The sequence below is a fragment of the Zonotrichia albicollis genome, chromosome 10 (genome assembly GCF_047830755.1).
Source record: "Zonotrichia albicollis isolate bZonAlb1 chromosome 10, bZonAlb1.hap1, whole genome shotgun sequence".
Taxonomy (NCBI): Eukaryota; Metazoa; Chordata; class Aves; order Passeriformes; family Passerellidae; genus Zonotrichia; species Zonotrichia albicollis.
This window is the reverse complement of record NC_133828.1, coordinates 13,608,022-13,620,184: the sequence shown is the minus strand read 5'-3', so window position 1 is coordinate 13,620,184 and position 12,163 is coordinate 13,608,022. Positions and strand designations below refer to the sequence as shown.

Here is a 12,163-nt window from a genome sequence, read left to right as displayed (position 1 = left end):
GTAAGATCTTGAGGATATGGGCAAATAAATGTTTTTTTCCCTGCATTTAGGAATTCTTTGCAGTTTTGCTCTTGGAAAGGCTGTTGCAGAACAGAATGGCTTGACATGCTCTTGAGAGCCTGGATTCTGCACACAGAGTTCAGATAAATAAGATGTGAATTCTTAGGAGTGTGTACAGCAGGGAATGATTAGGAGTGGGAACTTGGAGAGCATAACCATGGAAACAAGTGCAAGGCAGTGAGGTTTGAGCAGCTCCCTGCTCTGAGCACTCCTGTGTGAGGTGGGGGCTTCAAGCTCAGGTTCTGCTCTGTGTCCCCACTGTGCTATCCTGCCAGCCCTGACTGGTTCTGGATCAAGACTAAATCCTGCTGTACTGGATTGTAAACAACTGTCTGATGAATAAAGGAGTGATCAAGCAGAATCCTGTGGTCTGGAGGCATGTCAGGCTCCTCCTGCCTGCAGTGAGAGAGGAAATGGCTGGTTAGTGTCATGGGCATCTTCTGTGACTGAGCAGTTGGCATGGGCTAGGAGTTGTTGGAGTAATGCAGAGTTTTCTTCACTTTTCCCTCACCTGCTTTGGCTTTTTGCAGTAGTCTTGATCATTTTGAAGAGACTTTCTGCAGTACTTTTGATCTTTTTGCAGGCAGACTGACCTGTGTTTCTGTGCCAGCCCAAGGTGCCAGAGTAGCCTAGGGAACAGAGCACAGGTGAATTTTCAGGACACTGCTGTTGTCCTACTATAATGGCCTCTCTGAAGACTAATTTTTTCCTCTCCCTCTCCCAACTGTAAGGGAAGGCAAGGGGCTCATTTACAGGACTTTACCTTTGTAGCATCCACTGTAGTGTCAGTATTTATGTGTGGTCAAATGCTAACTGCATATCTGAAAGTCTCTGCTGCAGAGAAAGTCTCGGCAGCAGAAATTCAGTATAGAGATAAATAAAATCTTCCAGATAGTAAAATTTGTTCTTCTCTTACACATGCAATTAATTTTACTCACAGAGATACAGATTGGTTCAGCTTTGTGGTGGTGGGCATTGTCTCCAAAACAAGATGAGAACAAAACTTGTCTCTAACCACTGTCAAACTTAATGTAAAGTACCTTTGCCACCTCCTGGGTTTAGTGCTGGTCATGGCCTGTCTGGGTTTGAGATCTGCATCTTTGTGCCTGCAGTTCTTGTGACAGAGCCAGCAGCTGATAACGCTTCCTTTGCTCTTTGATTTGTTTTGCATCAGAACTTTAAACCTCTGTACAAATAAAGGGATTTATGTGCCTTTTGTGACTGGCTGAACAGCAACATGCTGCACTCAGATGGCAAGCTTGACTAGAACTGCAGTTTGCAGTTCTATTTCCAATTACGACAAAGTAAGGATAAACAAAATTCCAACAAGTGATTTAGTTTCCCCTCAGTGCTGGGCTGTGTGACCTCCACTTGCTATTGGCTTGTGGAAGGGCAGAGCACTGGCTATGCACAAAGAAAAGAGTAAGGAAAAGAATCCTGAACTTCAAAGCTATTTGTTTCCTCTAAAGAGTCTTCATATAAGCAACAGAATGTCACTTTTTTTTTTTTCCTGTGAAAACTGTTTGGGATGAACTTGCATTGGTCTTTATTTTTTTCGTTATTTGTTGTAGTATAACATTCTTAGGTAGAGAAGGAGAGCTAATCTATCAGTGCCTGAGAAATACTTGTAGCAAACCTGACTCCAACAAGTGCTTGTTTAGTCAAATCAGTCTAGTGTCTAATTGGAAACACCAGTAAATCTGCTTTGGCACTTCCTATCCTCTCCACTTCTGCCTCAGCTCTTCTGTGTAAGAAAAATCTGTGGAATAACTACCGCAAAATTCCTCTGTTCCCACCACCTGTTGGATTAGGCCCTTTTCTGACCCAGAGATGGGGTAACAGAGAGAGATTTAAAAACTTTTATTCTATTTTCAGTCTCATGTGAAGAGTGAGAATGCAGATGTTACATTCACTCCATCACAATTAGAAGCCAACTAAATTACAGTACATGATAAGCGTTTCTTGGCCTATCAGCTTTAGCTCTGCCATGCTGTAAATGCCTTAAACCCTCTAATCATCTGGAATTACCTCTCGTGGGTCATGATACAATGCGTCCTTGATAGTTCTATTTCTCCAAAGTCTCCAGTCTTATTTGCAAGGCCACCCTTTGAAACTTGTTTCTAGTTCCATTTCTCTCTCAACAATGTCTGTCCCATTCCACGGCATTTCTAGGTCGGCATTCCTTACCTCAAAGTTTGCATAGAGATGCACGCACTGTGTGAACTTTCTTTCCGGCTTTGAGAATTCTCTACGGACCCATTTCCCGCAATCACCGACCTGCACTTTCGGGGGGGTTTGTGCCTTGCTGCCCTTCTCAGCCCGTTTGAGAAGGAAGAAGAGCGGATAGGAAGAGGGAGGGAGGGTCTCTCCCGGCTCGGCAGGCTCCGGGATGCTCCGGGAATGCCTCTCCGTGCCGGGGCTGCCCTGTTGCTGTGCGGGAAGTTTGGCGGGCGGTGCCTCCTCCCGCCGCCCTCCCTCGGCACCGCCCGCTCCGGGCACCGGGAGCTGGCCACAGAGGGAGGTGCTGAAGGCTCGGAGGAAGCCGAAGGACGCGGACATCTTCGCTCCCCCTAATTTCCTCCTCCCTGCCTCCTCTGCAGCCATCTTGCACCGGCGGGGCTGAGGGAGGGGGCGGGCTGCGGGCAATGGAGGGGAGAGGGTGAGGAGTTGCGGGGGCCTGAGGCGGCCATGGGAGATCCCGGCTGGCGCGTCTGCTGAGGCTGCGGCAGCTCGCACCGGCACCATGGTGAAAAGGAAAAGCTCCGAGGGCCAGGAGCAGGAGAGTGGCCGCGGCATCCCTCTGCCCATCCAGACCTTCCTGTGGAGGCAAACCAGGTAAGAGCGGGGCGCTTGGGATGCGGTTGCAACAGGGCACTGCGAGTGCGGAGGGGATGCGGGCTGCCCCTGTGGCGGGGAGGATGCAGTGATTACTGCAGCTGCGATGTGAAGCCGTGAGAAAAAAAAAAAAAAAACCCTGTTTTTTTTTTTTTTTTTAAACTCAATATAGAGCAATTTGTGTGTATCAGCTATGGGAAGACGTCTCAAGGCAGCTTAACCTAGAGGCAGTCCCAGGCAGCTTCTTGCTTTGACTTTTAACCATCCGTGTCTGTTTGTCCATGCACCTTTCCCTCCATCCCTGTCCCGTGCTCCCCATCCCCTCCGTCCCCCATCTTTAAGAGAACTCATGGAGGAGCCCTTGTAGCAGAGGCAGCATCCAGCAGTGCTGCACCAGACCTGCAGCTGTGCTTCTCTCTGTATTTGCAGCTGTCCTGGAAGTGCAGTCTGTGCTGAGAGAGGCCAGCGTGCAAACAGACGTGTCCCAGTCTCCCCTCATTTCCCAGGGCTGCAGAGTGAGGGATTGGACATGTGTGAGGGGCAAGCTGAATGTACATCTAGTGCTTTATGTTCCTTCTGAGTCCTGTCAGCCTCCTGTCCTAGCAGGATTCTAGATTGAAAACATTGTGGGGGAGGTTGGAAGATTTGAAGGTTGTGGCTCTAATTTAAGGCCTCACTCACAAAATCCCCTTATGCCACAGCCAGTGTCCTTCAAAATAAAATTAAAAAAAATAAAAACTGCAGTAAGGTGACCTGATTATTTTTTTTTATATTTACTCTGATCTCATTCTGGAGGACAATGGTAGAGGGTGAATGTTCTCTACATACAGCATACAGGCCTGCACTTCACCATGAGCCTTCCACATCAGCAGCTGTGCAGAAAAAATATTTCATACGGAGCTGGCAAGTTGATCTCTGGCTTAAAATAGAGGCAAGGCAAAGTTTAGTAATATGTAACTAATTTTATACAGGATATGTTAAAAATATTTCACTGAAGTAAAATGGCTGAAAATTGTCTGCTGGAAGATTTTATCCCTGGGAATGTGTGGGCTGAATTAAATGCCTCTTGGCATATCGGGGTGGGCACTTCTTCTGGAAAACATAACAGCATTTTTCAGATATCATCAACAGGTATCTGAACATAGTTTTGGCTTATGTCTTCTTTTACAATGAGTTTGTCAGCCTTTTGACAATGTTCTGACGTGAGAAGAATCCTAAAAAATAACTAAGAAAAATACATGTTGATGTACTGGATCTCTAATGCTGCTTCTCCTTTCTTTCAGTGCATTTTTAAGACCTAAACTGGGGAAACAATATGAAGCTTCCTGTGTGGTAAGTACATGTGTCGGTTTTTCAATGCTTGTTGGTCACTAAGTTTTCATGCAGATCAATCTGACCACAGTGCTGATCAGCAAGGTGCTCAGCTTGCACCAGAACTGGGCTTAGTCCATTCAGCTTCATTTTGTAATTCTATCACATGAAGGATTTGAAATTGTTCCTATACAGAGAATCTGCATATCATGCCCATCTTAAGACCAAAAAAAAAATAAAATTATTTGGATATTAGTAATAACTATTTCATTAGTGGAGCTGTAGTAATGAAATAAATAATGACATAGACAAACTGAGCCATGACAGTCTGGGTCTAACATTGCAGTTCATCCTGTGTGGATGTGCTTTTTGCATGAGACTGATGTAATTTCAATTTGTGATTGCCAAAGGTGCTTCAAGCTTATAATAAGGAAAATCTAAACAATACTAACAGGCTTTGGGCAATACTTTTACCATTGTGCAACATGGGAAACACTTCTGCTGGAAATTAGAGGGAGCATATCTTGTCAGAATTATTAAGGAGAGGCTATTATGCAGATATAAATAACTATTATTTCTAAAAGTACTTCAAATAAAGCCTCCAGTTACTGCCAGAAATGAGGAAAAGGGGAAGACATGAAGCAAGTTCAAATAAGATGGCTATCTAGAGAACTTCAGAATTCCTTGAATGGTTGCTGGTCTTTGGATTACTTAAAGTAAATTAGTCAGTTGCAGCCAAACTTGACAGAGTGGAAAAATTTTGTCTGGACATGTATCTTAATAGTTTAAAGTTCTTAGGTCTCTCTGCAGCAATTTTCTGACTTCCTTCTCACAAGGCATTATGCTGGAGAAGCTTTATCTGTTGCTGAGTCATTTTCTTCTAAGAAATCCATAAATTTTTCAGAGTTTTTGCTAGATACCAGATAGAGATAGAGGAGTGCTGGCTTAGTGTGTTGGTGAGTAAAATGCTCAATTCTAGCATATGCAGCAGTGACAACTGGTTTCAATGCCCACTGACAATATCTGGAAAATGGAGCTTGTTGTTTTATGTCCTTTACCAGGAGTGGAGCGCGTCTAACCTGGGGCTGTGGCTCCTTCTGTGGGCTCATTCCTGTTATTATTGGGTAGAGGGGCAGAGCTCCCTGTGATGTGCCTCTCTGCCTGTTACTCCCTTTGCTTCCTGCTGTGCTGTTGGCATCAGGTCCCTGAGGATAATTCCAAAGCACCTTTCTTCTGGGAGCACGTACTGGAATTTACTGAGTGTAAAAAAAAACAAAAACAAACTACACCCAAAAAAACCCCTAAACTGTGAGACAACAGAAATTACGTGCTTTGGCCAAGATAAAGGGAGCTCTGAAAACAGGCATTTTATCAAGATCCAATGAATTTCCACCTCTTGGATGAGGAACTTGATTCTGCTCCGGTTCTTCACGTAATCATTAAATTATGGTAGAAACTTTTCAAAGGTGGAACTTAGTTTTGAGGAATTTGTGGGTTACAGGTTGAACTGACTTTTGCTGCCTTCTGCTTCATCCTTTTCCTCTTCCTACTGATGTGCCCACACCTACACATTCTGCATTATCCAGTGTGGCAGCAGAGTGCTGCAGGCATGGGTGAGACAGGGTTCTGGAACTTGACAGGTACTTGACTTGTCTTCTGAAACCTCCTGCTAACTATCTAACACCCCTGTATTGAGTGGTGTGCCTAAAAATCCTGTGCACCTGTTATAGGATCTATCCTTTGTAATTCTCTAGCCAGAATTGCTGTAGGTATGTCTATAGGCTGAGGCTTGAATTCTTCTGCTCTGGTTTGCATTGGCCATGGAGGAACTCAAATGTTTTCTGGAGGATCATGCAAATTCCAAGTTTCCTCCTTTTCTGGGTTTTTGGGGTTTTCTTTTTCTTATTTTTGAAAATGTAATTATGTGTTTTGATATTATGGATAATTAAAGTATAGCTGTGGAACAAAGTTCAGAAAGAACCTTTATTTTTTGATCCAGCCAATGGATATGGTTGCAGAAAACTGAATTTCTGTGAGTAAAGTGTTTGGCATCTGTGTTTCACTACTTGTGAATAGTGAATAAGCTTATATTATTGCTTTGTTTATTAAACAATGGAGCCTTGCAATCCCTTGTGCTATGAACTCCCAGGTTCCTGGATCTTTGCAGGAACCCTTCCTTGTTCAGTTTGTGGTGACTGGGAGTGGGGCTGGCCCAGCCTCATCCCCAGTGGGCACAGCTGTGCAGGACAGGTGAATGCTGTTGAAGGGAACGAGCCATGGAGTGCCCAGGGGCACTGACCAACCACCAAAGGGAACAGAGGGCACACAGGGGCAGGGCAGCAACAGCAGGGGATAAAAGGCTGGGCTGAAGGACAAGAAGGGCAGATGCTTGCAGCCTTCTAAAGTGACATGATCTTACTCTGTATGGGGTGAAGCTTTTTGAAATCGTGTGGTGATGCTGTGTATTGTGGGTGTCTCAACTATGGCATGTGCTATGACAAGAACAGATAGCCTGGAGATGCCTAGACAAGAGGTACAGGACAGAGCAGTGACCTACAGGCTGATCGTGGTCACAAGGTATTTGGCAGCGCCTTTGGTTCTTGGTGGACGTGAAGGTAAAAGGAGAACAGCAGCTGTGGGGAGGCAGCCAGACAAGGCTGGCCACCATTCCCTGTGAAAACAGCTGTCACCATGAGGCTAAAAGGAAAAATGCTTGTGTAAGTGGTCCTGAGGGAGCTGAACACACACACAGCCCTGCTGAAAGGGCCTGTTTCTCCAGCCAAGGCACCAACTTCCCTCTCTATCCCCTTGGCAGATGTTCTCTATCTGCCTTTGGTGTGGGGGGTGTTGCAGGCTTGAGCAAGCCTGCTGTAAGTAGGTAGCTGTTTTCTTAGCCAAGCTGCAGCCCTGAGGCTGTGGCTCCAGACATACCCAGAGCATGACAGGGTCTGTCTTCTGACTCACAGGGAGCTTTTTCAGACGGTCTCATTCAGCCTTCTTGTTTGAGCATGGAGCTCCTCTCAGCTGGAGCAGTTGCTTAGTTCATGCAGAGTGAAAATTAGGTCTTCTGCCCCTGCAGCAGGTCCTGAAAGAGAAGAGTCACAACACACTGAAAAGGAGGCTCAGGAGCAACACAGGACCTTGCATCTTGAGTGTCTGGAGAGAGCTCCAGGCAAACTCCTCAGGAAGGCTTGTCCAAAGAACTGCATGTTCCTGTTGGGCGTTCAGTGGTTTCCTTACAGCAGCTTTTGTGTTTGCTTTTTTTTCTGGCAACATATGGTACTTCTGTGTCAGAAGCTTCTGATCAGATAAACTATTCCAGAAGCTTATCTTTCATTGTAGTACAGGAATATTTAGCTTTCTGCTCAGGCCTGGAAAGAACAGAAGAATCTGGTGGCTAACCACAAAGGGAAATCTTCACAAGGGCTCTGCGGCCCAAAATGTTGTGATAAATACAAGAATAATTTAAAGATGAAATTGCAAACTCCTTAGCTGCCTCTTGAGTTTCTGCAGCACGCAGACAGTGGGGCAGAGCTTGCAGAAGGCAATTGCTGGGGAACCTAATGCCATTGAGGTACCCAGGAATGAGACCTTGAATAGAAAGCCAGGGAGCAACAAGGTGTTTCTGTCACTTCAGAATAGGGTTGGTGTTCCCAGTGATTTATTTTTTGTTTTCCCCTCCCCTTGCCCTGCAAACTGAACAGCTTTGTCAACTCTAGTAAGGTGTGAGCTTATGGTTTGGCCTCTGCTGGAGGTGAGATCATTCAATGCAGTAAGGGCAGCACTGGTGCTTGGCAGCCTTTCAGGGAGCTGGTCCAGCTCACTAAAATGGGTGGGAACTGATTACCTCTGCACTGACCTTCCTTTTGGCTTCTGTAGGGCTTGGCTTGGCTGAATGAAGGATTCAGTGAGCCCCAGAGCTAAGGGATGAGTGGAAATAGGAGTGTTTGGTGGGAGCAATGACTAAGGAGTGGTCCCTGTCCTGTTTTGATAAAAATAAGTAAAACCTCATGTTTTTCACTGGCTCTTTCCAACTTTGTGGTATTTGTAACAATGCACCTCTTGTTCTTCTGGGGATACTTTGCTGCTTTGCTCCCTCCTTTTGTTACGTGATAATCCATTTACTGGGATATTTACTCTAAACCTCTGTCTTTATACCAATGCACTCTCTGTCCTCTGTGAATCCTGACTGGAGCAGAATCAGGCCTTACAATGGGAAGTTTTCTCCCTGTGCTGTTTGGGCTCTCAAAGCATCAGTATCCCTTCATTTTGCCCCCATTCCTGAGCTGATAGGATTGAATAGCAGGAGACTTTTCCTTTCACATGCTTGTGGTCCCCAGCAGATCACTGTAAGGGTGAGCTGAAGCATCCCTTCTCTGGTAGACAGGTTATCCATTCCCGGTGCTGAGAAACACATATTGCTGATAACATGACCCATGGTGCATTTTTGACTAATCCTCAGGAAGCCAGTGTTTTTTTCCATGTATCACAGCAAATGCCCTCCAATTTCAGCCACTTTTGGTCCACAAGGAAAGTGTATTACATTTTCTGACTGCATCCTGGTGTTTCAAGTAGGTGGGCAGTCAGAAAACGCAATACCAGTGTGCCAATAAGGTACCAAATACCAACACTGGTGATTGTTTGGTATCTCTAAAGGATAGATGTGTGTTTCTGTGCCTCTGAGCAGGACTGGGTGCTGTAAAACTGCAATGGTGAGGCACTGTGCTTGCACCAGGACACCCAGCTCATGTCTGCCCACACCAGCAAACAGGGCCCCAAAAACTGAGAGAACAAATGTGCCCAGCTGCTGGCACAGGCAGGAGAGTGCCTGTCAGCACAGGTTAGCATGCCATGCTTGGGAGTGGTTGCTCATTCAGGAGAACATGTTTTGGCATAATTGTTTTGCTCTTCTTTGTAACGAAATTTATTCTCATTACCACCCCCTCAATTTTACAGGAGAAAAAATTGGTATGACTGGTGTTGCAGGGGAAGCTTTGTGAATCTGGAGTGAGGGGCTTTGGAAGCATCTTTTGGGCAACAGTTTGCCCAGAGCTTGGTAAAATTGGTGAAACAGCCAATAGGTAACCATGAGGTTAAGCTGATTTATGGAAAGAATGTGCATTATCATTATCTTTGCTGAAGGTACTTCAATGGAGGAATATAATTGCACTTGTGACCTATAATGGGATCTTTGATCACAGCAACATTTTATTGAAACAGTTGGAGCAGCTAACAGTAAGGAGCTTCCTTAGGGATTTCAGTGGTAGATAGCCTTATTTTGTGTTGATTGAGGTGGAAATAATGAACTTGCTGCAGCCATCAGCTCTGTAAGTGTTCACAAAACCATTACGTCATAGCTCGACAAAAAAATTTTGTACACGGATTATTTTTTGTGACAGGGTGTGAAAACATTTCCTAAGGCCCATATACCTTTAGTGGTTTGCCCTTTATGTTAAAGTAAACTGAAAGAGCATGTGTGTGAAAAAATATCCAGCGCTCAGCTCCACAAATAAAGACTTTCCTAGCTCCTGTGAGTTCTAACAGGATTAATGGCTTTAGCCAGCAGAGCTGCAAGTCTGGCTTCATGTCAGCACTGACTAATATACAGATGATACTTCAATTCTCTTATATTGCAAAAAAATATATTATTTCCATTCATTTCTTAGTCAAGTGTATCCATGTGTCTGGTGAGCTTTAGTTGCAGTCTGTATTTTTCAGGACTAATATTATAAAATTTGCTTCAGTTATCCAATTAGATATTTTTTTGAAAATCTTCATGTAGGAAGGAATGTCAAGAAATAGACATCATGTCTTTTTTTTTTTTTCTTTGTTCTTTTAGTCTTTTGAAAGAGTTTTAGTGGAAAACAAGCTGCATGGCCTTTCTCCAGCTCTGTCTGAAGCCATCCAGAGCATTTCTCGCTGGGAGCTTGTCCAGGCTGCTCTCCCTCATGTGCTGCACTGCACTGCAACGCTGCTCTCCAACAGGAATAAGCTAGGTCAGTGCTCATGGGAGCTTGTTTTCATTATTGAAGCTATCAGCTAAAATGTGACAGATTGCTGCTCAGGGTGCCAACGCTTTCTAAATCCTTAGAATCCTAATTAGTTTCCTCTAGGGATTGCCTTTCTTGATGATTGTCTTTCTCTTTTATGGGAGGGTAACCTGTGAAATATTCCCCAGTGAAGTTAGTGGTCTTCTGAGCTAAAGAGTCAGAGTATTCAATAACATTTTGCTAGTTATTTCCCAGCAATAATAGAACTTATTTTAGCCCCCAGCAGGCATGGATTCCTTGGAGGAATACGTATTTCTTTCAAGTGGTCAGTTGCAGCAGATACTTTCAATATCTTCAGTTTTTGGGCATTTTTCTTCCTATTTTTATTTAGAACAATGCATGTGACTCTCAGCAGATAGTCAATTAGTCAATAGAGAGGTAGATCCAAATCCAACTTACTTTACTTACTTTTAAACTGATTTCAGCAGGAATTTGCTTCCTGAGTGAGACATGCCAGTAGAGAACATGAACAAGACACAGCTTGAGCACCTTGCAGTGCTCACTGGCATTTTGCTTTATTGAATAAAGTCAGACAAGGCTGTTGAGTTAGTTTCTTTTGGGACCACTCTGTGCCCATGCTGCTGTTCATGCCCTGCAGCTGACATTGCAGAGACTGAACTCCAAGTGCTGGGAAATAAATGGAGGCTTCTGATTTAGGAGATTTCAAATACAATGAGACAGAATGCTGGTGCTTTTCATGGTAGAATTTTAGTTTTCAAATGCTTATCTGGGAGTTGGATGTCCAGCCTCCAGTGCAACTGTGAACAGTATCATTAATGGAAACCCTGTGAGATAATGAGATGGATTTTTCCATACAGGACATCAGGATAAGCTTGGAGTAGCTGAAACCAAGCTGCTTCACACTCTTCACTGGATGCTGCTGGAGGCTCCTCAGGACTGCAGCAATGACAGATTTGGAGGAGACAGAGGCTCCAGCTGGGGAGGGAGCAGCAGTGCCTTTATCCACCAGGCAGAAAACCAAGGATCTCCAGGACATCCCCGGCCCAGCGCCGTGACCGATGAGGAGGAGAATAACAGGAGGAAGTTCTTCCAGAATTCCATGGCCACCGTGGAGCTGTTTGTGTTCCTCTTTGCTCCCCTCGTCCACAGGATTAGAGTAAGTGGCACACTGATGGGGTTCTTGTGTGGAGGCAGCTCTGGGCAGCAAAGGAATGATTGTGCCTTTGTGGTTATTTAATTCAGCTCACAGTGCACACTGGGGTGCTGCTGGAAATATTTTACCAAGCTGCCATTGGGAAGAAATTCTTCCAGTGCCATGAACAATGACCACAGCATCAGGCAAGCACAAAGACAAAAACATACAAAGCAAGCCATTCTTAGCCTTTGGGAATGGCCAAGGTCTGTGGGATCCTGAAAACTGCAGAAAGGATTATGAGCTTTAACTTGCTCCAGTGATTCTCAACCATTGCTCAGAAAAGCCTTGCTGGGATTTCAGGGATTCCACAGTGGGGCTGCCACTGGGGTTTGTTGTTGTCATTACTAATCATCATGATGCTAATTAGCAGGACAGTGTTAAAAGCATGGCAGTGGCAAAGGCAATGGAGCATTCCTTTGTTCTCAAGTGTGAAGCAGGCTGCAGGCCTCCTGTTTGCTGGGGCTCCTCTGTTAGTTTTAATTTATCAGCTTTGCAGAGTGATGTGGTGAAAAGACATTTTCTTCATGCTCTGGGAGGCTGCCATTTAGCCTTTATGTTTCCAGCTAGGCCTTGAAAAAGAGTAGGTCCTTGAAAAAAGGACTATAAAGTCATGAAGTGATGGGGCTATCTGTTCTAATCCTGCCTTCTATGCTGCAACAGTAGGAAGGAACAGGAGATAAAGGATAATCTTTTGATTCAGGCAGGTAAAAGTGAGACTGGAGAACTAGATTATTTCTCTGCTTCTGCTACT

General features: G+C 44.7%; 1 protein-coding gene across 15 annotated transcripts in view; it reads left to right on the top strand.

Moving 5' to 3' along the window:
* Nucleotides 1–2,466: 2,466 nt before the first annotated feature.
* Nucleotides 2,467–12,163, top strand: part of UNC80 (unc-80 homolog, NALCN channel complex subunit) — a 122,628-nt gene continuing 112,931 nt past the window's right edge. For 9 of the 15 annotated variants that reach the window (XM_074548050.1, XM_014266942.3, XM_074548053.1 and 6 more), the window contains exons 1-4: nucleotides 2,468–2,895; nucleotides 4,179–4,227; nucleotides 10,046–10,202; nucleotides 11,075–11,373. In XM_074548050.1, coding sequence (XP_074404151.1) covers nucleotides 2,804–2,895; nucleotides 4,179–4,227; nucleotides 10,046–10,202; nucleotides 11,075–11,373 — 597 coding nt within the window. In that variant the 5' untranslated portion in view covers nucleotides 2,468–2,803. Of the gene's footprint in view, nucleotides 2,896–4,178; nucleotides 4,228–10,045; nucleotides 10,203–11,074; nucleotides 11,374–12,163 lie in introns of all 15 variants that reach the window. The other 6 variants (XM_026793375.2, XM_014266944.3, XM_074548054.1 and 3 more) reach the window with 3 other exon arrangements.